Source organism: Microtus ochrogaster, unplaced genomic scaffold, assembly GCF_000317375.1.
Source record: "Microtus ochrogaster isolate Prairie Vole_2 unplaced genomic scaffold, MicOch1.0 UNK65, whole genome shotgun sequence".
Classification (NCBI taxonomy): Eukaryota; Metazoa; Chordata; class Mammalia; order Rodentia; family Cricetidae; genus Microtus; species Microtus ochrogaster.
In genome coordinates this window covers 1,533,828-1,560,810 of record NW_004949163.1, presented here as the reverse complement: position 1 = coordinate 1,560,810, position 26,983 = coordinate 1,533,828, and the positions used below count along the sequence as shown (strand labels likewise).

At 37.1% G+C, this 26,983-nt stretch overlaps 1 protein-coding gene across 11 annotated transcripts in view; it reads right to left on the bottom strand.

Annotated features, from left to right (window-relative positions):
* Nucleotides 1-26,983, bottom strand: part of Atrx (ATRX, chromatin remodeler) — a 162,786-nt gene that overhangs the window by 91,312 nt on the left and 44,491 nt on the right. For 5 of the 11 annotated variants that reach the window (XM_013354721.2, XM_005369881.1, XM_026777416.1 and 2 more), the window contains exons 2-9: nucleotides 22,290-22,402; nucleotides 16,774-16,829; nucleotides 15,194-15,246; nucleotides 14,143-14,267; nucleotides 11,251-11,364; nucleotides 6,800-6,909; nucleotides 4,248-4,315; nucleotides 568-3,611 (exon numbers count right to left, since the gene is read on the bottom strand). In XM_013354721.2, coding sequence (XP_013210175.1) covers nucleotides 568-3,611; nucleotides 4,248-4,315; nucleotides 6,800-6,909; nucleotides 11,251-11,364; nucleotides 14,143-14,267; nucleotides 15,194-15,246; nucleotides 16,774-16,829; nucleotides 22,290-22,305 — 3,586 coding nt within the window. In that variant the 5' untranslated portion in view covers nucleotides 22,306-22,402. The remainder of the gene's footprint in view (nucleotides 1-567; nucleotides 3,612-4,247; nucleotides 4,316-6,799; nucleotides 6,910-11,250; nucleotides 11,365-14,142; nucleotides 14,268-15,193; nucleotides 15,247-16,773; nucleotides 16,830-22,289; nucleotides 22,403-26,983) is intronic. The other 6 variants (XM_013354724.2, XM_026777417.1, XM_013354725.2 and 3 more) reach the window with 4 other exon arrangements.

The window sequence follows — 26,983 nt, the reverse complement described above, 5'->3', positions numbered from 1 at the left end:
AGGACCACACCTTCACCAGGAGTGCTTAGATGTGCATGTATCATCCTGGCCCTCCACAAACTTTAATCTCACTTCACTTGAAACATGCCTGGCAGACAGCAGTTAACTGAATCTCTATCCCTCTTTCCAATGTGGCCATAATGAGTAAATACATTTTGACTTTTTACTATAAATCTGGCTGTTTTAGTTGGCCCCTGGGAAACAGCAGCTAGCCAAACAACTTGGCTTCTTAGGATACAGACTGTAACACCAGGTTTGGTAACAACATCAACTTGATTTTATTTCATAACTACTGCACATTATTCCAAAGAACACTGAACACTGACAAAGTAATTCTGCTGTTTATCCAACAAACTTGGGATGCTTGACATAGAATGCTTAAAATACCCTCTAATGATGGCATAGAAATAAATAAATAAGTATCAACAGTAAATGTCTAAATAAATTTTAAATAGGTTTTTCCTCAACAGTAACTCTGAATTTCACCTTAGGGAAAATTAAACAATATGGTTATCATAGAGGGGGACAAGATTACAAATTCTAAAGTTGAAATTTATTCTTGCATACCTGAAGACTGACAAAATCCACTGTGTGAAGGCAGCACTAAATTTTCAGTCACAGGCTTTATTTTCTGTTCATCACTGCTTTCCTCGCCTGCAGAATTCTGATCATCATCTTCTAGATCAGAAGACGAAGAAGTAATGTCTGCTTGCTTCCTTTTAGTACTTGTTCTTAAGGACTTTCTTCTTTTATCCTTGGCATTGCCTATCTTCTTTTTGGCTGAAGTTCTTTGTTTCTTCCGCTTTTTATTATCTTCTGAACTTCCCTCAGCATCGGAAGAAGATGAAGCACTCCGGATTTCCTTGGTATTTCTCTTGGAATTTAAATTTCTTCTTTCTCTCAATTCAGTTCTTCTGGGTCTCTTCTCGGTAGAGTCACACTCTCCTTTCAAGGAGTATTTCTCAGTATCTGAGGATGAACACTCTGGCCTCTTCCCTGAACCCTTTGCAGCCAAGCTGGATTTTTTCTTTTTCTGAGAAACTCCATTCTTGCTCTTTTTCTCTTCTGAAGAGTCACAGCTGTCTCCTTTGCCTGGCAACTTATCAACACTATCAGATGCGTCTTCCTTCTTATTGGAAAACTTGTCTTTCAATTTTTTGCCTTTCTTTTCTCCATCAGTTGTGTCATGCTTATTTGGCTTTATTTCTTTAGGAAAATGGCCAATTTCTTCTCCCTCAGGCAACTTCTCAGTACCATCAGAGGAAGACTCATACTGTTGCTCTGACTTAATTGTTTCTTCCTTTAGGTCTGAAGTTTTCTTTCCTTTTGCTCCAGTTTCCCGTCTCTTCTGCTTCTTCTCGCCTTCCGAAGAGTCATCGCTGTGCTCTTTCTTTGGAAATCTATCAGCACCATCAGAGGAACCACTCTGTACTTTTCTACATGCTCTGGTTCTCACGTGTTTACTCCTCTCTTTAGTTTTAGAAACTCTTCTGTCATCAGAATTTCCATCCTCCTCTCCGCCGGAAGGCTTTTCCGCACCATCGGAGGAAACACTTGGCTGCTGCCTTGCACAAGGCGCCTCGCTCAATTCCATGGCACTCTTGACTTTCTCAACTGAGCTTTCAGCTGCAGACAAATTCTCTCCCTGTTTTTCAGTGTCGCCAGTGTCGTCACTAGACAATCCTTCTTGTACAGTCTTCACCCTGGCCTGCCCTTCATTATCTACTACTTTTTTGCTCTGTTTTTCATCTTCAGAAAAGTCACGTTCTTTTTTGCCTGAAATACTTTTTTTAGTTATTCTAGCAGCCCCAATTCTGCTCATGGTTTTTATCTCTCTCTCTAACTCTGAGTCATAGTTAGAGGACTCTGAGTAGCTCTGGCGTTTCTTTTTAGAGATAATAGAGGTGTCAGTTGACTTTCCTTTTGTAATGTCAAAGTCTGACCCAGAAGTAGAGTTTTTCCGTTTCCTTTTTCCATTATCGTCAGTCCCTGCTTCAGCTTTATGATTCATGTGTGTTTCATTAACGTCAGTGTCTGAAGAAGAGCTGTGCCCCATCTGGCTTACCTCCTTAAGGACTGCTAGCATTTCATCAGAATCTGAATTCTGATCCACAACCGTGGGTTGCTTAGCTTTGGGCACCCTATGAGGTTTAGGGTTATCAACAGCACAGTCAGTAGAATTTCGCTTATCCTTTTTTCTTATTGGAACTGACAACTTTTGTTTCTCTTTAATAGATTCATTACTTTCTTCATCTGAATTAGATATTGCAGGGTTACTTTCTGTTTGTCTCCTCAAGGGAGTAGTTTTTACACGTGGAGATCTTCGAAGATCAGATTCTTCTAAAAGTAATTCAACATCATTTTGAACTGAACACTCATTATCACTATTTTCCTCTTCCAGTCCACATTTCTCTGAGTTGGAGGCCACCCCAGAACTTTTACGGCCATCCTTCTCTTTTGAAACTTCCTGAAGGTCAGCACCTTTAATTGGGGAATTAGAAAGGGAGACAGGGGTGAGTTTAACATATAATTCCTTTCTTACTTTCGCTGCCATTTTTGACTTACTACTTCCTCTGCTATCTTTTGAAGAAGTGGGAAGTTTAAGAGATGAGCCCTCCACTTCTGGCACAGTCCCACTGTGGCGGCCATGTACTTGATAATCAGAGGAACACTGAACTTCCATAGCATTCTCAAGGCTGTCAAATATGTCTTCAGGAACTGAGGAAGGAACGGACACAATGTCCATGTCTATGTCTTCAGAAGGATTAGAAGGTCCATACTGAGGTCCATCTTTCCTACTTGAACCCTTATGTTCACCACTAGTACTTTTACTTGCTTTGTGCTCTTCTGGGATGTGCTCGCTGCCTATGACCTTAGCTGATGATCTAGCATCTACCTTTAAAAGGTCTTTCTTCTCTGTAATAGAGGATTTGTCCCCCTTTCGCGCTTTTGTTTCAGACTTTACATCTGTGATTTTAAGCTCTTTGGTATTTTTCTCTTTGTGCAAAGCATCCAAAGCTCGGATCTCTGAATTTAAATCTTCTTCCAATGCAAGATGAGTCTTCTTGATATCAGCCAACACAGATTTAAAAGCCTTAAGCTGACGTAACTTCAGAGCAGGACTCATTTCTGAATTATCTGCTGCCTGTTTCAGAAACTTAATATAACTAGAGTTCATGTTAGATGTAGTCTCAATCAGTTTTTTTGTCTTCTTAGTTAATTCTTTGGGCACAGTGAGTGCTGAGTAAGTGCAGGTTACAGAACCAGAACATGAATCCTCTAATTTTTTTTCTTCTCCATTACAACTAGAACTATTCTTCTTTGGAGAAAATTTGGATGTTTGGTCACATACTTTACTACTCTTTTCACTGTCAACTTTTATCTTCTTCTTATTTTGTTGCAACAACTGTTCTAAATTCTCAAATACGCTGTTACATGCAGTGACCAAGTCCAATAGAGGCTCGGGTTGACAAATGTAGCAATACCATTGATTGTTTTCATCCAGTATTGTAGATAACTCCTTTCGACCAAGGTTGCGCAAGATGCATTTCTTACAGAAGGCATTATGGCAAAAGTCGCAACAAATCAAGTTCCCACCTTCTGCACACCATCTGAAATGGTTTAAGGATTAAAATGTTATTTCCAGTGAAACTAATTTTAATGTCTTTATACTGGCAAAAGAATTTAAAATTTCCATCAGCGTTTTCAGTAGTAATTTAGATCACCTGCTTACTTTTAGCAGAAATGTAAAAGTAGACAAACTGGTTTTGTGGAAAAGACAACCAACAACTAAACACAGCAATGAAAACACTACAAAAGATGGCTCTAGGGATAGACAGATAACCCCGGAGTTAAGAGAACATAGTACTCTTGTAGAAGAATAAAATTTGGTTCCCAGCACCCATGTCAGACAGCTTACAACTGCCTGGAACTCCACCTCTAGAGGAATTCAACATGTCTGGTTTCCAAGAAAACCTGCACACACCTGCACAGACACACATGCATATATACTTATGACTGAAAAAGAGTTTTTAAAGGTAATTTAAAAAAATAATTTTAAAAGATGTATCTAAAAAGATGAGAGTGGTGGGGGACGCCTTAAATGACAGCACTCCAGAGGCAGACTACAAGGCCAGCCTGGTCTACAGAGTGAGTTCCAGAACAGCTAGGGTGTAACAGAGTAACAAAGTTGATAATAACCCCAAAATAGAAAACGATGAATGTTAAATGAAGAATTTATTACCTACCTACATTGCTCATCCATTCCATCTGAGTCACGGCTAATATCGTCACTCATATAATACTTAAAACAGTTCTAGTGAAAGAAAAGAGGAAGGCACAATTTATTCAAAATATACAAGTCCTAAATGTTCCTTTGAAATCATTAAAAATGTGAAAGGGATGTGCATGGTTTGGATGATGAAAGCAAAACCACTGTACTGCCCAATATTAGTTTTTTAAACATAGGACTATTTCAAGAAACTGATTCCTTGAAATGCATTTTTCTTCTAATCTCATCCACAACCACTACTCTTTAAATAAAAATATGTTAAAAATTCTATTTATAGCCAAGTGGTGGTGGTGTATGCCTTTAATTCCAGTCCTCAGAAGGCAGACAGGTGAACTCCATGAGTTCAAGGCCAGTCAAGTCTAAACAGTGAGTTGCAGGACAGGCTCAAAGGAAATGTGCGACCTTATCTCAAGAAAAACAAAAGACTAATTTGTTGTTTGTTTAGGGACTGGAGTTAAAAACAAGAACACTGCCTCTTCTTCCAGGGGACCTGGGTTCAATATCCAGCACCCACATGGCAGCTCACAACTGTCTGAAACTCCAGTTCCAGGGGACCTGGAACCCGCACAGTCATACACATAGACCAAGGCACATAAAATAAAATAAATCAATTATTTTAAAATAAAAAAGTTTAAAAGATTTTACTTAATAAACATTTCTAATCTTATTCAACTAGCTACCAAATTTCTACATAAAAGCATACATGCTTTTGCTAATTAAAATGTAAAATAGTCAGCATATACAAACAAGTACTATGTTTACAGCTAAACAATTAACAACCTGCACTATCTTTAAATCTCAAAATAAGCTGAGCAGTGGTGGTGGTCACCTTTAATCAGAGCACTTGGGAGGCAAAGGCAGGCAGATCTCTGTGAGTTCAAGGCCAACCTGGTCTACAGAGTCAGTTCCAGGACAGCTAGGGCTGTTAAACAGAGAAACCTTGTCTCAAAAAACTAAACAAAACAAATAAAATAAATATCAAAATATCTACCATGCAAGATAGGATACATCATGATAAAGAAGTCTGAGGTTCATTAAAAGGTAAATAATACCCAATACCTAATGCAGGTGTCTGAGAAGCAAAGCAGCTTTTCAATAGCTGGGCGGTGGTGGCGTATGCCTTTAATCCCAGCACTCGGGAGGCAGAGGCAGGCGGATCTCTGTGAGTTCGAGACCAGCCTGGTCTACAGAGCTAGTTCCAGGATAGGCTCCAAAGCCACAGAGAAACCCTGTCTCGAAAAACCAAAAAAAAAAAAAAAAATCAAATCCAAGTCTGATTAACCTAATTTTTTTTCCAGTGGAACTGTTATTAGTAAAATGGTCAGCACTGAACAGTCAGACCCCATGGGAAACTGGAACACAGCAGTCAAGCATATAATGAAAGAGAGCAAATGTTGAACCCAGTGATAAAAGATCTGGTTGTCAGAACTTAAAATACAAAACACTGGATAGGCCTCTGGGGAAAATAAATTCAAAGAAGGGGAAATAAAAGGGAAAAGAAAAGCTTAGCAGAGTTGTGGAAATCAGAATCTACCAAAAATTCATGCCAGTAAAGATCTAACATACAAGGAAAGTATGGCCTACCTCCACATTTCAAAAGGGTCTTTTTTTGGGGGAGAGGGGGGAGGGGTGGAGTCTCAACTGTGGACCTCTACCTGGCATAGAACTCACTATGTAAATGAGCCTGGTCTGGAATCCACAGAAATCTACCTGCTTCTGCCTCCTAAGTGTTGGAATTAAGGTGTGCACTACCACCCCTGGCTGAAGGTAGTAGTTTTTTATTGGGAAACATGCTAAAAAAAAAAAATAACTTAATCCAATGTAAGCTGGAGATCCTGCAAGCTTGGCATCATAGATATTTGAAATTAAATCTGGGGTGTTTAGCAAGGCACAATCGCGCTAACCTTCAATCCCAGCACTAGGGAGGCAGAGGCAGCCTGGTCTCTGTGAGTTCGAGGCCAGCTTGGTAAACAAAGCGAGTTCCAGGACAGCCAGGGCTACAAAGAGAAACCAACCTCGTCTAAATAAATACATAAATACATCAAGGTGTTCCTAATAAAAATATGCACAAAGTGTTAAAAGCTACAATTAACATATATGAAACACTTTAACGTCTTTTATTTCCTACTCATATTAAAACTATGTTTGAGATGCAGATTTAGAGAAGTAGGATACGCAGGATAGAAAGTTATAAACCACACAAATACACACAAAGGAAAGTACAGGTTTTGAAAGACATTTGACTTCCTTCACTTCCCAATCTCTGAATATCATGATACACATCTAGAACATACTAAACTAATCCACTTAAACAATCTAATTCTTACTCATATTTTAACTATCAACTTGTATCTCCCAAGTTGTAAGGACACAAGCTTCCTGGATGCCCCACAATCACAGTAGCTTCCACATAATGGCCATTTTCAGGATGTTCCTGTGTACAACTGTGTCCCTCATATACTGTGAGCCCTCCAAAGGGCAAAGCCTTATCACCAAATCTTTACATACCTTACAAATAAGAACTTTCAGTGAAGGGTGTCTATAAATGGAATCTTTTTGAAAATGATTGACCTGTTGTCCACAAGCTGTGCAGCTCACGATCCCATGAAGTCCATCTTCTAGGAAGAAAGAGTGATCATTACTCACATATTTACACTCACAGGAAAAAAAGATATTTGCCTTAGCCAGAATTTTACAACCTTTGCTTTGTATCAGAAATAATGTATCTCGTAATCCTTGAGAAAATGACATTTTGGACACAGGTTAAAAAGGCTAATTTTACTGACCTTTTAAAAGACCATAACAAACTTGGCAGACTCTGAGGCCTAAATGCTAACTACATTCATTCATCATAAAACCCACCCATTACATCTTGACATGACCTAAAGAGATACCATAAAGAAATCCTTAAAATGAGATTAAAAGCTCTTTGTTTTTTGAGACAGGTTCTTGCTATGTAGCCCTGACTGGTCTCATACTTGAAATGTAGCCCATACTGGTCTCAAACTCACAGCAACCCTCCTGCCTCAATCTCCCCAGTGCTGGGATTATAGGCATACACCACCACACCCAGAACCAAGCACTTTCATTTGCTAATGCCTTAGAAACAAATTAAGTACCAGTTCTTAAGGAATGAAAAAAGTAAGTTACAACGGTGGAACAGATTCTTTTTCAATTGTACAGTTAAGTTAGACATACCATAAAGGTTTGGCTTCTTAAGTAAAATTTGTTTATATAAACCTTACCAATATGGTACAGAGAAATTGGGTAATTTATAGTGTCACCAATTCCCAAATTTACTTCAACATTACTAATCACCAATTACCTTCCTTCCTACTTGACAGCCTGTTCTTTATCAATGATGTCTACTATTTGCAAAATATGACATTGTGACAAATGCAAATAAGACATCATCTTAGGCATCATCTTAGGTAGCAGAATGTCTGCGAGGGTGGGAGAGAAAAGCTCCAGTTTATAATTACTGCAGGAAAACGAGACGAACACAACTTATTCAAGAAACAATAAGCAGAAAAAAATCTCACCTGCCTCATTCTTTCTTTTAAATTTTCTATTATTATTTATGTGTATGGGAGTATGCTTGCACTACATCTATTACTCTCAGGGGCCAAAAGAAGGAATTAATAACTTGGAACTGGTGATAAAGATGGTTTTGAATCACTTGGATACTGGGAATTAAATCTAGGTTCTCTGGAAGGGCAGCTGGTGCTCTTAACCACTGAAGCATCTCTCCAGTCCCTCCTACTTTACTCTCCATCCATAGTTCTTTTCATTCTGAGAATATCAAATTAGAGGAATCTTAAAACAAAAACACAACAACAAAGTCACAGAACTGGAATCCCAGCAACTGAGGCTGAGACTGGAGGATCACCTGAGCCCAGGACTTTGAGTCTAACCTGAGCTACATAGTGATACTCTGTCTCAAGAAAGAAAGGAAGGAAAAGAGAAACAGAGAAGAAAGAGACAGAAAACAGAAAGCAATTCCTACCTCTAAACACTAAAGACAAGGTTTTGTAGATAATCCTGATATGCAATCAAGACCTTGATTCAGATCCTGTAGTAAGACTATCCTTCAAAGTAAATCAGTGCAAATGTGTACATTCAAAATGAAAAGGAGGCAACTGGTGGGGAGTAACTGTCTCTACCCCTAAACAAAAGATAAAATACTATGTATATTTCTCACCATAATACTGTATTTTGTATTTTTGCTACATTTAAGGCCCAAGGCACCATGGACCCAAATATTAGTATATCTTTATTTGCAGGTGTTTTTTAAAAAATTAAAGAACACAATCATTCTTTTTCATTAAAAGAGAATCTGAAGGCTTGCTGTTACATAAGAAACCAGTGTCCTATATCAATGTTTTTTCACTTTAGATACTTTTTAAAAGAAAAAATACAATGTTATTTATTTTAAATAATGTTTCAGATAAACAAGATAAATGAAAGCTACAGTTTGAGTATTCATCTAATGTTAAATTCTATCCAGTTAAACATCCTTGTACTTTTGTGTATATTATACATGATATTTTGTTAAACTTGATGACCCTTTGGAGATTTCCTTTCTAACATGTGCAAAAGGAATCATAGATGAGGACAGCAACTGCTTCTTATTTGGAAATAGATGGAAATCTGTTATACATACAACATTGTATATAGAGCAATGAAACTAAACCCATGCATTTACTGCCATGGATAAATTTCAAAAATCAACACTCCCAAAGCACATTAAGAGCATACAATTTCTTGTACTTTTTTAAAATGAAAAATGGTTTTGACTCACATATTAATATAGATAACCATGCACATACATGCACATGCATAAAACTTTAAGATAATCATTACCTGTGGGGTAGGAAGAAGGGGAAATGGATGAGAGTAGGACTGAATCAATATATTATTTAAGTGAGATCTGAAGCAAATATGGTAAAATGTTGAAATGTTATTTTACTTATGTGTTTTTGTACATGTAGGTTTCAATTTTTAATTTTTAGTTATGAAGTATCTTAAAGATTCTAAACTGTGTAAATGGAAAAAAGGCATTTTTAATTTATTGGCTCAATATATTTTAGTGGTTTTAACAAAAATAAAATTATTTTTCCAAGTAGAAGAATTGTGTAATAATATATATGTTTTAAACAATTTAACTGGGCAAACTATATCAAAACAGACTAAGATTGTTTAATTTTCGTCAATGTACTTTTATTGTTATTGTCCCAAAATTTTGTTCCAAATTAATTTAAGATTATTTTATATATAAAGTATACATTCCTCACAGTATTCTAAATTCAAGCTCCATTTTAGAACTAATCTACTAAAATGTTTGAATACTAACTATAGCATCCTTTCTCTCAAACCGCTAGTTTATTCACACATTCACATATTAGCAATCCTAAAATTTAATTTCCTGTGAGATTCCTGACAGCTTAGACATGCAAATCACTGAGATGAAAATAAACATAAAATATTTAGGCACTACATACACAGCCCCTTAAGCATGATAGAAATATTCTTACAAAGAACATCCAAAAATATTCCAGCAACACATGTGCTAAACCTAAGCACCAGCAGCATACCACAATGGCCCAAGGAATTCCCTCCCAAGCAACAGTGGCTCCTCCTTTTATTCAGCTTTCCAGTTGTATCCACATTTCAGGCACTGACTGCTCTAGAGCCTCCACCCAGACATTAGTCTTAATACAATGCTGTAATACGGTCATTTGTCTTCACTATCAGACCCATGATCAAACAAAAACAAAAAACAAAACAAAAAAAAAAGTTACTGGTCCTTACCATTATTCTTTACGTGATGATGAAGGCTTAAGAAGAGTACCTTAGCTTTGCTGACCTATGTTTTTGAAATGGCAACTTTGCTACTATAAATGTGAAGAATCTCAGAAAATCCCTTTTATGCTCAAAAGAGGTTGAACACCCTCTTGTGGACAAAAGACTAAACAACAGTCTCTTGATTTTTACCTGCACCCTAACAAATAGTTTAAGTACAGAAAATATTTTACTATTTCTATCAAGATAATCATACCACTAAAATAAAAATCTTAAAATTTTCTTCAAGAATCTCAGTATAGTTTCACAATTATGTATTATAAACAAATAAAAAATGGACACTTCCAGAACACTCCTACTTAAAAATCTACTGTCATGTTCTACTTTTCAGATTTATTCCTCTCATAGTTACTGATTCTGACTATTATTCTGCCCAAAAAGTATATATAGGCACTATCTAAAATCACACCAAAAATGTGACACAAACTCAACTGTAATAGATTTCTAAGCAAATTTTCCTGATGCTCTGTCTACAGATGGCTAGGTAACTGGCCATGTATATGAGGGAAGACAAAGAGAGAGGAAACTAACAGATGGAAGGAGGTTCACAAACTCTAGCTCCCACCTCTTCCACTTATTATTACAGTGCAACTGTAGTGTCCATGAAGAACAAACTGAGGCACAGTGCTGACCTCGTCCAGAAATTATAACTAGTCGTGAATGGATTGGAATTTTTAATAAGTACGCCAAATAATACCTAATGTCGTGCTCTATTGCTATACATAGTATTGCTCAGTATGTATGAAGTTGTATACATGGAGGCCACAGGCAAATTTTTTTGCACAATTTTAAGATTGCTTCGATTGGAGGGCACACTCATGCTATTCTGGCATGCATGTCTTCTGGAACCAGTATGTAGAGAGAAAAGGCTAAGCTTCTTGTAACAACTTGACAGCCACTGAAGGCAAAGGTGTTTTTCAAAAATGGACTTTAACCTTTTCTGCTTCAGAGCGCAAAGAGAAACAGAAGTTATTTTTAAGTAATGCTTTTAATAAACAATGTGCAGAAAAGTGGAGGTATTTTTAGTAAGCATATCAGATTTTCCAATATGGTCATAGACAGCAATTTAAACTCGTTTCATTTCCACTTGTATTTACCTCCGCGTTTTTTGAGATTTTCAGTTTTCATTTTACTTCTGCTTCTAAATTCAGGCCCTTTAAAATCATCTTTGTCTTCATTCAGCACTGGCTCTGGTTGTACAATCACTGTACCTAGAATGATTTCATTTAAAAAACCAATTACACATTTTAAATGTGCAAGTGAAGTGCAAGACTTCAGTTCAGATAAAGCCGACATTGCTGGTACATAGTTTGTTTGTCAAGTTTTTAGTACTTGGATAAGGACCACAGGATAGTAGTAAAAGGGCCAGGTGTCAACAATCAAATTACTTGTTGCAGTTTAGAGATCATAAAAACAGGAGGGGGAAGTATTATGAAAAAAGCAAAGTGTCAATCAAATAGAAAGCCTCAGCCCAGCTCACGATGTTTATAGTGCCTATCATAAAAGCTGTTATGAAATGAACATTCATGCTAAGCCCTAAAAAGTCTAAAGTAAATGGCAGAAGGGGGGAAGACATCCTATTTTTCTCACAGTCCAAATTAGAAAAAAAAATATTAAAAGATTTTTAAGTGTGTTTTTACATTGTTTTGGCAGGAGGGACTTGTGGGGTTAGGCAACAATTAAGTTCATTCTATTACTACAGTACCTAGGCTACACAATTTCCCCAATAGTACAAAGCTTCTCAAGCTTTCCAAGTTCTTCAAGAACATTAAACTGCAGGCTGTTTTAAGACACTTAAGCTAAAGTAGTCTACCAATAAACTGTAAAATAAGATCATCTGTTAGCATCTACTAAAATATTTTGGAAAGATTATCCTTCCATAAGCTCTAAAACTTCCAAACTGCGAAAAGAACAAAAAAAAAAAAAAACACGAGCATCATAAAAGGGGTTCAAGTCTCAACGTTTACTTACATTACTGGGCTTAGTACTAAAGTGGCCATTATTGGCAACAATTAAGAAAGTAAAAGCAGGGAGTTGTCAGAGTTCCCTCTGAAACACAGGAATATGTAACTCAGCAAGCAGATTTTGGCAAATTCTTAGCACCTAGTTTGTAAATGGATATTTAAGCCTCGGGGGTGAATAAAAAGGGCTGGGTAGGCACAGAGGATTGAAGCGTTTACAGGCTGTGGAAAATTTAATACTCATATTCCCAAAAATAATCATTTCACATATATGCTTTCAGAGAAGAGCTCTCAAGATTTAAAACTAAAGTGTTTCTTTCTGAAGTGGGAGAAAGAATATCCACAGACACTGGATTAAAGCAGGCCTGGGCTGAAATCTGTGCTTCTCAAACTAATATAAGGAAAATCCCTTGAGCTCTGAATTTTAACCTAAACTTCTTAACAGCACAGAAGCAATAACTGCTATATAACACATTGTTTAGAACAAAGGTGCTCAACCTATGGGTTGTAACCCTTGGGGAGAGTTGTTGAACGACCCTTTCGGGGAGGGTGCACCTAAGATCATTGGAAAACATATTTCCATTATAATGCATAACAGTAGCAAAAATTACAGTTATGAAATAGCAACAAAAATAACTGTATGAGGGGGGTCATCACAACAGGATGAGCTATATTAAAGGGTAGGGCATTAGGAAGGCCAAGAACCACTGGTCTAGAGGATTAAATGAGGTAAATTCACTGACCTATGCATATTCAATACAGAACTGTAACAATAAAGATAGTCGCCCAGATGTAAATTATGAAATAGGTCACAGTTGAACATGAACTTGAGCTTAGCTCAGGCTAGTAACATCAGGTACCAACTTCCGATTACAATACCAATAAAAGAAATGTTTGGACTCCTAGTTCTTACACTGAAGCACTCCCAGTGACACTCAACAAGAATCAACAGTGAGTAACTGCCATTAGGACTCAAACCTCCACATTAGTTCTTCCTACTGACAGCCAGAAAACAAATACATAAAATTGCTATAGATAATTTGCAAAAAAAAAAAAACCAAAAAACAAACAAAAAACCAAAATGATAGTCACCATCATTTTCTTCTACCTTTCCTATCTTTATTTTATGCATTTTTCATTTTGAAATTCCTAATTATCCTAACTTAACCTAATTAAGTGAAACCCTAACTTTCATACTCACATTCAACAGACTTCCATAATTCAAAAATTATGAACATAAATATGAACAGAGAATCAGGTTTAGTAAATACTGCTATACAAGATCTGCTAAGAGGCTAGAATATATTATTTAACAAAGGAAAACAACTCTAAATAGTTGACTATTTGAAACATCATAAAATCACCAAGACCTTTATCATTCTGTAATTATCTAATAACATAGCTCTCAGTCTTGAACAACGAAGAATCCAAAACCTCCATTTGGCAGTTTTTCTCTCCAACCTAATCAATAATGTTTCACAAGTAGGACTACAACACTCAAAAGGTCTGTGACAAGGCTTGTTTAAAGGATAACTTCAAGAATATATCTAAATCTACTGAATAGTTAACATTTTAGGGGATGTCAGAATGCAGTTAAGACAGGGTAGAAGACAGTGATGCTTGCTTAACATGCAAAAGGCTGTGGGAATAATGCTCAGCACTGCACAAAAATAAATTTAAAAAGACTGAAGTAGACCACAAATGCTTTATGTTTTCAAGAAAAATCCATTACATTTTGAAATAAGAATACTTGATATTTATTAAGTCAAAACTTAGTATCTTAAATCTTTAAAACTACTTCCATATTCAAATGTAATTTGGAAAGTTTGTCATCCCCTTATTATAAACCCAATGAAAACAAAAAAATGTTTGATTTTGTTCTTTTCAAAACTAACTGAATTATGTAACATTTTCAAACTAAATGCTTTCATTTCCAAACTAATATTTCCAGACCACTATCAATGTAAAACAATGTTCATTTTAAAATACATTTCAATTTAACTTCATATGAAAATTAATACACATTACCTTTTGGCAAGCTTTGCATAGTAATTTCATTTTCTGAATTCTCATTAGCAGCTTTTTCATTTACATTCTCATCCATTGGTTTTTCATCATCAGATTCTACATATTTTGTCACAATTGAAGGTTTCCTATGAAAAGAGTTAAGTTCATGGAATTACAGGCATTTTGGACAATTGGAACAACATAGCAAGCCAATAACTAACATGTTTAGATATAATAGTGGCTCCCAAGCAATAATGCCATCAGAGTCACTGGCAGAAAGTATTTATCATATCACTAAAGATTGTAACTGAACACACACATTATGGTAACAAGTGGATTTTTAAGAAATTATTTTTACATCACTACTTCAGGAGGAAAATCAATAATAATCAAATTGTGTTTAGTAAGAGACAGTTCTATTGTATAAGGAATGGCAAAAGCAAGTAGTACCACAAAGAAAATTTCTAGAAAGGTCTTTGGTATACCTGGAAATAATTCCTGTCCTTATGGATAAGTTTGGCAATTCAAAAGAAAAAAGGCCTCTTAACAGTTTTAGAACTTCTTATATGACATACACATATAATGTCTTTTCCATCCTCAACAACATCATGTAACTCTTCAAAACCCACATTGTTGCAAAAGAATTTCAACATTTCTCTTCTTTGTAAAGTACTCTATACTGAAAGGGTCACTAAGACATAAATCTGTCTCAAAAATTTTCCTTTGACTGAAACTGCACTACAGATCTATTAGAATTTATTGCATTACTCATCTCTAAGCATTTTTACTTGTATAGAATGGTTTATTTAAAACAATGGCACTTGAAGTAAGTTCAGGAAAAAATACATTGTATTTTTAGAAACAGTAAACCAAAAAACAAATAGAATGAAAGGAAGAAAGGAGGGAGGAAAAAAGGGAGAAAGGGAAGGAAGGAGAGAGGGAGAGGGGGGAAAAAGGGAGAGAGGGAGGGAGGGAGGGAGGAAGAAAGAAAGAAAGAAAGAAAGAAAGAAAGAAAGAAAGAAAGAAAGAAAGAAAGAAAGAAAGAATTGTATTCCTTCCAATGTCAACCCACCTCTTTGACCGTGATGATCCTAATGATTTGGATTTTTCTGAGGTGCTAGTTCCCTAAACATGAGGAGAAAAACACAAGGTGAGTAAAACATTCCCAGTAACAATATCTCTATAATCAATCATCTTCCTATAGGAAGATCTTCTTATAGTAATATAACAAAATAGTATTTCAAACACCCAAAATCTTTCTTTCAAAGAATTCCAGAAACAAATTCGGAGGTTGAGAATGTACCTCAGTGGTAAAGCTGCAAAGTCCTAGGTTCAGCACCAACACCAACAGGCCACCAGCCCTGGCCACCTCAGCCCACCACAGTCCACCACAACCTACCACAACAGCCCAATCCACCCACAACACACACCACTAATTCTCATTACTCTTGGGTTTCCTTGACTGAAGATTAAATCTGTCTCTTAAAAAGGAGGGGGGGGGGTTAAGGGTGCTAGAGCTTTAACCTAAGAGCCCTAGCATGTGTTCTTCCATTTATTAAGATTTAGTTTACTTTTTGATAATTTTATACATTTAATAAAATATACTTCAAAGCAGCTGTGATCACATGCACAAGATCAAGCCACCAAGTCAGAATTCCAGCACTGGTATGTGAGTGACTCCTGAGGCACCACCTTTAACATGTGTCCTAACACTGAACTACACCCCAGCTCTTCCATTTTCTTTTTACTAATGTTTTATTTGGAGATAACGCCCCACTATGTAGCCCCAGCAGACCTGGAACTTGCTATGCAGACTAGGCTGGTATCCAATTCAGAGTCCCACCCACCTCTAACTCCTGAGTACTGAGGCTGCCACTATGCCAGATCCTTCTGGATTCTTTTGTTTATGCTTCTGTGGTGTTGGTGTGTGTGTGTTTATGTGTGTAAGTTGCTATAAAAGCACTCTACCACTGAGCTAATTCTCTTGAAATAATTATAATTACCAGCTAAGGATGTGGAAAAGAATACAATGTTTATACCATGATCTCTGTCTCATCTAACACAAGGAGTAGAAGCAATCAGATTTATGAGAGGCAGGTGTTTTTAAGGAGTTACAAAAGGTGCCATTCTTCTTTAATAAACAGCACAAAATAATCTCCCTAAAATGCAAGCCTGGCAAGAGATGGAGGACCTCAGTGTGTGTTAACAGGATAATTCTTAGGGACTCTGAATATCATGTTTTGAAAACTCTTACAGCCAGCAGAGCATGGTGGCACACACCCTAATTCCACCACTCAGGAGGCAGGTGCAAGTGGATCTCTATAAGGTCCAAGACAGACCAGGATAGACAGAGAGACTCTATCTTAGGAGAAAAAAACTCAAAATTCTAGAGCTACTTCCACAATGTATATCTCAAACTGATAATGACAGTTAAATATCTTCTCAATTAGCAAGCCTTTTCTGACCTCAAGTAAACTGCTAGAGTGAACTGCATGATAAACACCCTAACAAACACGACAACAACCAAATTAAAGTATCACAGTGATAAGTGCATACAACAGTAGCCTTAAATGTTGACATCTATTAAAACTGAAAGCACTAAAGACAAATATGCTGATTAATAACCTTTAAAATATTTCAAATTCTACTTACCTCTTCCTTGTTATTTTCCATCATATCAGAGTTAATTACAGAACCACTGTTTTTATCTAAAGAAAAAGAAGAAATGGAAGAATATTTACCATCTCTTCGACGTATTATCAAACAACACCAAAAGTGGCAGTGTGGCATGCGCCGATAATCCAAGCACTCAGGAGGCAGGTGTAGGAGTAGTAACACAAATCTGAGGCCAAATGGCTTACATAACAGGTCCAAGATCAGTCAGGGTTACATAGGAAGGTCCTATCTCAAAAAATAAAATAATTTAAAAAAATAGCAGAACACTAATACCTAGTACTAATACTAATACTAGGACCATTTTGTAGCTATGAAACACAGTGATCTTGATGATACTAAAAGCTTTTTATTTTATTTTTTGGTTTTTCAAGACAGAGTTTCTCTGTGTAGCCCTGGCTGTCCTGGAACTCACTAGGTAGACCAGGCTGGCCTCAAACTCACAAAGATCTGCCTGCCTCTGCCTCTGCCTCTAAGAATAACATGACTACTAACAACATGTATTTCATCTCATTATAGAATACTGAAGACAGAGACTGGAGAGATGGCTCAGCTGGCAAGAACATTCACTGATCTTATAAGAGGACCCAGGTATGACTCTCAGAACCCATATGTCAGCTCACAACTGTCCATAGCTACAGTTCCCAGTGATCGGAACATTGCCTATGAACAATAAGCAGACAAGGATTGTACAGCAATACGTGGCAAAACACCATACACATAAATCCTGGAGGGCGAGGCAGTGGTAGCACAAGCCTTTAATCCCAGTACTCGGGAGGCAGATGTAAGCAGATCTTTGTGAGTTCAAGGGAAGCCTGGTCTACGAGAGCTAGTTCCAGGACAGTCAGGGCTGATACACAGAGAAACACTGTCTTGAAAAAACACCAAAACAAAACAAAACAAAAATCAAACAGAAGAAAATAATACAGATTAATAAAACTAGGAATAAAAAAGAAAATTCAAGAAACTAAAAATTGTTCAAAAAATGGAATCAACCTTAGGCTAGACTAATCAAGAAATAAAAGAGAGGATTATTATTGCCAACGTTAACAAAATAAAAAGAATATAAAGGAAATGTTATTAACTATATACCAAAAAAAAAGAGGAATGTAACAGGTAAACTAATGAAATACGCTCCTGAAAATTAAGACAATATGGAAAAGATTAGTCATCAAAAATGACCCACAAAAAAACAAAAGTCCAGATGTTTTAATCAATAATTTTAACAAACACGTAAAAAGGAATGTTAATACTTTATGAATTCCTCTAAAAATGAGAGGATACTTCTGAATTTATTTTGAGGCCATAATTACCCTAATACCAAATCAAAGTAAGATAATCACAAAAGAGGAAACTACAGATTATTATTACTTCTTAAAACTCCACACAAGAAAAAAAAAACTACAGGACTGGGGATGTGACTTGATGGTAGGCACATAAGAGTTATTTGACTCACAGGAAAAAAGCCCTGGGTTCTTTCCCCAGTACCCCATAAACCGAACATGGAGGTACATGCCTGAAATCCCAGCACTGAAAATGGAGAGAGAGGCAAGGGGACCTGGGGTGGTAACACATGCCTTTAATAGCAGCACCTGGGAGACAAAGGAGGCTCTCCATTGAGTTCAAGGTCAGCCTGGTCTGTATAGTAAGACAGTCTTAAGTAGAGTATCCCAAAGAATCTATAAAAATACAAGAAAAAATTACTAGAACTAATAACTAATTTCAAGAGCACAGGACACAAATTTGACATAGAAATGTCAAAAGAGTTCCTAAAGAGTTCAAAACAAGATTTTTATATGTAAACTAAACAGAGAATGTCATACTTGAAAGACTAGAGGTTCAAGCACTAGCCTGTGCAACACAGCCATCTGGGGGAGGGGTAAGAGAGATGGCTCAGCAGTTAAACACATTAGTTGCTTTTCAAGAGAACCTGAGTTCAAGTCCCAGCACCCACATGGTGATTTCACAACCATCTATATCTCCAGTTCCAGGAAACCTGACACTCTCTTCTGACCTCCATGGGCACCAGACATGCAAGTGAGACACATACATGCATGCATACAAAACACTCCAATTTAAAAAAAAAAGAATTAAATCTAATTTAGAAAAAAAATTAAAACCCTGATGTGTTTAGGTAAAAATACAACAAAAATACTTATTAGTATTCTGATAACAGAAAAGCACGAGGCTAAGAATGTATACAGTTGTCTATTAATTAAACATTCCTAGTCTTTGTTTTTTTAAAGAGTCTCCCTATGCAGCCATCCTCTTTCCACATCCAGTGGAAAATGGAGACAAGTTCAGGGATATCCTCCACTACACAGGAAGTTCGAGCCTGGGCTACAAGACATCCATTCTCAAAAATAATAACAAACAAACAAAAAGAACTTTCTGCCTCTGCATCCCAAGAGCCTTTGATTTTATCACCCACCATTCTCGGCTGGCTATCCTCTGGCATTGCCACTGCTACCCTCACCCTCCTAGGCTGGGTCTTGAACGCAAGGCAAGCACTCTACCCCTAAGCAATACTGCCAACCTAACATTCTTATTCATTAAATGAATAACTGTCCAGTTTTATAGTTAGCTTTTGAAGAAAAAAATGATGGCCAGTTTTGAATACTCATTACAGGGGGAATTATTACTATTAATCTATCATCAAATTCACCACCACTCTCTCTAATGTTCTGTCAAATATTATTTGGTTATTCATAAATTCTTTAGCTGCAGAATTTCAAATTGGTTTTTTTCTTACAGTTTTTCTTATTGGACTTCCTCATAGGTCTGTTCCTAATTATGCCTGCCTTTTGATATTTGAACATAGTTACAATACTTGTCTACTCATTTCAACACCTAAGTTTCTAGAGATCCCCTTTGCCTTTCATGAATGAATGACATTTCCTCTTTTGGTCTATCTAGCATCTTAAATTGGATACTGGACACTGTGAAATAGTCAAGCTATGTCTGTTATGTTCCTGAAAAGAGCTGCTAACTGTGTGACTGCAGATAGTTAAGGCACCTGAAATCAAAACCTACCCTATACAAAGAAGACAGCCAAGTTTTTGTCCTATCCTTTCACAGCCCTCCCCCACTGCGGAGAATCTAGCATACACTTAGGCAATTCAGTCAGAAGACTATATGGGTAGGTCTTATTTTTTCTGCTCGAGGGTTTTATTTTCTGCAAAAATTAAGAGCTCCCATTTGGTAGCTCTAACCAAGATGAGATCTCCTAGCTCACTTTATAACTACTTATACAGTGCTCAAAGGTTTTTCCTTGACACTGCATCCAATTAGACCACCAGATTTTAGTTAAGTCTTAACAGCTACAAAAGGTAACTGGAAGGAACATTTCCTGAGGCAAAGAGGCTTTGTTTTAACAAATGGAGATTTCAGCCAGTGTCATTTCCTTCTTCTAGGCTCTGCCTTTCCTTCCATTATCCCCCACTACTTATCTAACTCCTTATTTGTGCTGCCCACAGCACATATAATATTAGATATTTGTGAAAAATATGATTCGTTCAACTGAAGCCACACTCCGCCCTGCCACTAGAAGTAGACACTTAATGTGCCCAACTAATGAATACAGGACTCTGGCAATAAATTTCATTCTAAAAACAAGAAATTAGCTGGGCAGTGTAATTTAAGTCTGTAAGTAGGGACCCTCCACATCCATCAACAAAATATATCAATTGAATCAATAGAGTTGAGCATGATAATTTCAGCACTTAAGAAACCGAAGTAGATGGGCTGGAGAAATGGCTCAGAGGTTAAGATGAGCCATTTAACTGTCTTCTCTTCCAGAGGTCCCAAGTTCAATTCCCAGCAACCACATGGTGTCTCACAAACATCTATAATGAGATCTGGTGCCCTCTTCTGACCTTCAGGCATACATGCAGGCAGAACACTATACATAATAAATAAACAAATCTTAAAAAAAGAAAAAACTGAAGTAGAAGACTGCTTACCAGTTCAAAAACCGGCCTGAGCGAGGGGAGAACTTGTCTTGGTAAAAATCTAGAGCAGTGGTACATGCCTATAATCCCCACACTCTTTAGGTAGGGGGAGAAAGACCTCTTAGCTCAAGGCCAGCCGGTCTACACAGTGAGTTCGTTGAATAACAAGGATTATCTAGAGACATTTTACTTTAAAACAAAACTGAATGGATGGATAATTTCAAACAAATACTAAACTTCAATTACATTTCTCTTCTGTTATTAGCAACTACAATGAACTTTTAAGTACAAAGAGGATTAGGCAAATGACTATAAAAATTGAAGATGATAGGAGCCCAATTTCTTTATTTTAGAGAAAAAAAAGCTCTAAATACAAAAAAAAAAAAAAAAGAAGGCTGCAGAAGTGTGGTCTGAAATTACAAATGCTGACATCAACTCCTAAACATTTAACACATTTGCACTAGCTTTCCTGAAAAAGCAAGGCCTTCCTGGGGACAATGAGCACACCAGGCACACTAATGTCTGTTGTTAGCCTTAAACATGTTGTGGAGACAAAAAAAAAACAAGGAAGGATCCAAGAAATGATCAGTACTTGTTTTATAGAAAAAGTCAATGGATGGTGGCACACTCCTTTAATCCCAGCACTCAGGAGGCAGAGGCAGGCAGATCTTAGTGAGTTCGAGGCCTGAGTTTCAGGACAGCTAGAGAAGCCCTGCCTAGGACAACCAAATCAAACCAAACAAAACCAAACAAACAAACCAAAACCAAACCAAAAAAAAAAAATCAAACAAGCAAACAAAAAAGTCAATGTAAGCATCCAGAGAGCCATCCTCCTGTAACAGCCTACTTGCCTACTGAGTACTGACATTTTAGGTATGAGACACCATTCCAAACATCACTGAGTAGTATTATTAAATAAACAACATAACAATTTAAATTCTAAAACACACGTAACCAGTGGAATAAAATATTTCTGTACTTCATCAGGGATACAGTTGTAGAGCACTTGCCTAGCAGGCTTAATCCTTGAGTTCCAGCACCTGAAACCTATACTGCTCATATCTCTGCTAATACTTATCTACTCATTACCTCCTTCACCAGAAAACAGAATTAAGTGTTTCACTCTATGCATCATCAGTTTACACATTTACACTTTTCCTTCCAAAATTAAAATTATACAGCAGATACTAGCAAACATACCCAATAAGGACTTCTACAAATTAAGTAGCTACTCCATACAAAAATAAATAAATGACAACTAGAGAGGTGACTTAGCAATTAAGAACGCTTACTATTCTTGCAGAGGATCAAGATTCGGTTCCCAGCACCCTCACCAAGCGGCTCACAACGACCTACAATGCCAGTTCTAGGGAATCTGAAATTGTAATACAGAGGAATCCAGGCCTCTGCAGACACCTGCACACACATCGCAGACATAAACTCATGCAACCTCATACATCATAGACATAACTAAAAATATAAGAAAATACTTATAATGAATGAATAGAAATAAATAAAAAGGGACTGCATACAGCAAAGGTTTACCTGTGCTTTGGTTCATAACAACTCGTGGCGAAGAACACGTTTCCTCAGATTCTTCTGACGAATGTGCTAGGAAGTCATGAAGCTTCTGCACCAATGTATTCAACTTGCTTTCACTATCAAAACAAAAATTTTAACAATGCCCTTATAATAAGCATAAATCTTTAACAAACAGTGAAGTTTATCCTATAGTCTTATGAGAATATACATATTCAAAGTCAAAATTAAGGCAATGAATTTTATTTTGCTGAAGATATAAAAATATAATTAACAGCCAGGCGTTGGTGGCATGTGCCTTTAATCCCAGCACTCAGGAGGCAGAGGCAGGCAGATCTCTCTGAGTTCCAGGCCAGCCTGGTCTACAGAGTGAGTTCCAGGACAGCCAGGGCAACACAGAAAAACCCTGTCTAGAAATCAAACAAATAAAAAAAAATAACAATCTACCCATACAATTATGGACAGGCTAAAAAATATCACTTAAGAGAAATGCTGATACTCTTCACTAAACATTTCTAGAATATTAACATCTTTCAATATGCTGAATATGGTATCTATAAGTTACATTTTAAGATAACTTAACATCAAGTAAAGCTTATCACACATACTGGGAATAGAGATGGGCATCAAAACTATTTACTTTGTACAAAGCTCCAAGCTTAATTCCCAGCACTTCCAAAAATAGCAAAGAATAAAAACATATCACCTATTTTTTTTAAGAAAATGCAATCTTACAACCATGAATGAGTTTCAAAAGAAAAACTGCAGCAATAAAAAGCAAGAGACACTCAATGTTTAAATTTTATGCATCTTTAGCTGGATATGGTGCACACCTTTGATCACAGCACTCAGAAGGCAGAAGCAAGCAGATCTCTGAGTTCTAGCCTGGTCTACAAAGAATGTCCCAGGATATCCAGAACTACACTGAAAAATCCTGTCTCAAAAAACAAACAAAATTTTATCTACCTTTATTTCACAATGTCTAGCTGGCCCTTGTATATATCTTCTCATTATCATTAATAACTTAACTCTTTTCTTATACATAAGCTATATCTGAAAAGGACTCTGAAACCAAAACACTGGTAGATCACCTTCTCAAGAAAGCTTAAACACAACACACCAACATGCAAAATATGTAACATTTTTCTTCCTTTACACAAGAAAATTTGTAATTTATCAAGTATATTTACTCCTTGCCTTGACTAATTTGTTTTTAATTATTCTATCATCTGCCTGGCATAGAATAGTTGTATAAAGACTGATAGTAAAATGAAAAAGATTATAGAACAGGACTTGAAAGAATGAAGACTTTTAAGAGACCAATAACAGAATCATTATTTACAGCATAAACTGTTAAAATTGTTTAATGACTAAATAGAGTTGCCTTACATGGTGGCAAACACCTTTAATCCCACACTCCAGAGGCAAAGGCAAGCAGATTTCTATGACAAGGCTATTCTGGTCTACAGAGTGAGTTCCAGGACGGCCAGAGCTACACAGAGAAAACCTGACTCAAACAAATGAGAAATAAAACTGATAAGGAATTCAAAGCTTAAACATTTAATCCTTTCTTTTAAAAGATGCAGATCTTTCAAGACTGGAAAGATGACTCAGCAATGAAAATCACTTGTGCAATCATGAGGACCAGAATCCATATCCCAGCATCCACGTTAACAAGCAACTGTCGCCCAAAGGAAGCCAGAAACAGAAAGATCCATGGGGTTTGCTAGCATCTAGTCTAGAAAACACAAGTTCCAGGTTCAGAGAAATCCTGACTCAACAGAATAGAAAAGGATAGCAATAACCTTTTCTAGCCAGTGTGCACACAGACATGAGCACCAGACAAATATACAATCACAACACACAAATAAATTGTTTTAAAGGAAGATTTTATAAGCTTAAAAGCAAGACAGAAAATAAACAAATATTGACTACATCAAACTTCAAAACAATTGTGTCAAAGGATACCATCAAAAAAATGGAAAGACTAAAAGCAGAAATTAATGAAATGTGAAGAGGCTAAAGAAATGGTACACACTGCTTTTTCAGAGGACAAAGTTCAGCTATCAACACCCACATTAGACAACAAAACTGCCTCTAAATCCCACACTCCTGTGCAAAGACAAACATACATGCATACATTAAAAGGGGGCTGGAGGAACAATTCAGTCTTTATCACACTTTTTTTTTTTTTGGTTTTTCAAGACAGGGTTTCTCTGTGGTTTTGGAGCCTGTCCTGGAACTAACTCTTGTAGACCAGGCTGGTCTCGAACGCAAAGAGATACGCCTGCCTCTGTTTCCCAAGTGCTGGGATTAAAGGCGTGCACCACCACCACCCGGCAATAATTCAGTCTTTAAGGGCACTGGCTGTTCTTGCAGAATACCTGGACTCAATTCCCAGCATTCACATCATGACCTTCTTCAGTTTCAGGAAATCTGATGCCCTCTCCTGGCTTCTGTAGGCATCATGGAAGCATGTGATGCACATACATGCAAATACTCACACATAAAATAAAAACTGTAAATAAGTACCCATCTTAAAAAAAAATTAATGAAATGGCAGACTAAAAGACAAAGAATCATGAAATAAAGAGTTTGGGTGAAGGGGGTTTACTCAAGCTTGCAGAATACTTGCCTAGCACAAATTCCTAGGTTTGATCCCCAGCACCAGATAAACTAGGAATGGTGACATGTGCCTATAATCCCATTCCTCTGATGCTAGAGGCAAGAGTACCAGAAGTTTAAGATCATCCTTACCTGCATAGCAGTATGAAGCAAGCCTGGGACACTGAGATCCTGCCTCAAAAAAATTAATAAAATAATAAAAAGTTGAGATTGGAACTCAACCTTTGACCTGCCTATAGAATGAACTGGGGTAAGGGTGGTGCATAGATCATGAGAGTAGCCATACCATAAAAGTGAACCCACGCCTGACAGGTCTGAAGTGCCAAGACCCAATAGCTAAATGACCCAAAGACCTAGGAAAGAATCAAACACAATTGGGGGAAGAAAATATGTCAACATAATGACACCTAACAATATTATGCTATACTCATAGATTGGTGCCTTGTCCAATTGTCATCATAGACACTTCATCCAGTAACTGATGGAAACAGATAGAGACCAACAACAGCCAAGCACTGGACCAAGTTCAGAGAATCCTGCTAAAGAGAAGGATTATACAAACGGGAGGGGGGGGAATCAAGGGAATCACAGGGAAACCCACAGAAACAACTAACCTGGGCTCAAAGGAACCCACAGAGTCTGGACCGACAGCTAGGGAGCTTGCAAGGAACCAACCTAGGCCCTCTACATATGTGTGACAGTTGTGTGGCTTGGTCTACTTATGGGACTACTAGCAGTGGGCTGTCCCTAACACTTTGATTGGCTTTTGGGAGCCTATTCCTCATTCTGGGTTGCCTTGCCCAGCCTTAATAAAAAGGAGGAGCTTATTCCTACTGAAACTTGATATGCCATGGTTTGTTAATATCCACGGGAGGCCTATCTCTTTTTTTTAAAGATTTATTTATTATGTATACAACATTCCTTCCATGTATGCTTGCATGCCAGAGGAGGGCACCAGATCTCATTATAGATGGCTGTAAGCCACCATGTGGTTGCTGGGAATTGAACTCAGGACCTCTGGAAGAGCAGTCAGTGCTCTTAACCTTTGAGCCATCTCTCCAGCCCGCCTATCTCTTTTTGAACAGAAACTGAGGAGAGGATTGGGAGAGGGGAGAGAATAGGAGGGAGGAGGGGAAACTGCAGTCTGGATATAAAATAAATAAATAAATGTAGTTAATTTAAAAAGGAAAAAAAGGTTGAGGCTGGAAAAATGGCTTGGTGGTAAAAGAGCATTGGCTTCTCTTCCAGAGGACCCAGGTTCAATCCTCAAGCTCCAAGGGATCCTTCATCTTCTTCCAGCCTCCCCAGACACCAAACACATATGTGATACACAAACATATATGCAGACAAACTGCAAATATACATAAACACATAAAAAAGGACACCAGAAATGATTCCTTGAAAAGATAAAAATCAATAAACCCATGGACAAACTAAACAAAATACTGAAATTAGGAAGGAAGTTGAGAGGATGCTTAAGAAATATTTTAGAAATTTACATTCCAAGTAGATGAGAAACCTAGAAGTAATGGATAGATTCCTAGACACATACAGCTACCAAAATTAAATCAAGGAAACACAACTTAAATGGCAAGCGAGATTGAAGCAGTTAACAGTCTCAAAAAAGAAAAGCCTAGGCATGACCAGAAAGATTTACTGGTAAATACTACCAAACTTCTAAAGTAAAGCTAACATTGATGCTTCTCAAACTATTCTATAAAAGTAGAAAGGCAAGAGGCAAGCAAGATGATTCAATAAATAGGTAAAGGGAGGGACTTGTGGTAAAGGAGAACCCACATGGCTGAAGAGAACCAATTTTCAAAAAGTGTTCTTTAAACTCCATACATACTAAGGTACACCCATGAAGGCACAAAGGGGGGGGATGGAGAGGGCACTCACTAGATGAATATTTTTATTTTTTATTATTACTTTAGTATTTTATATGGATGGGTATTTTTTCCTGTACATATGTCTGTGCATATATGTGCCCAGTGGCCACAGAGGCCAGAAGAGGACATTGGATCCCCAGGAACTGTAGTTCCGTATGGTTGTGAGCTAGCATGTAGGGAAATGGA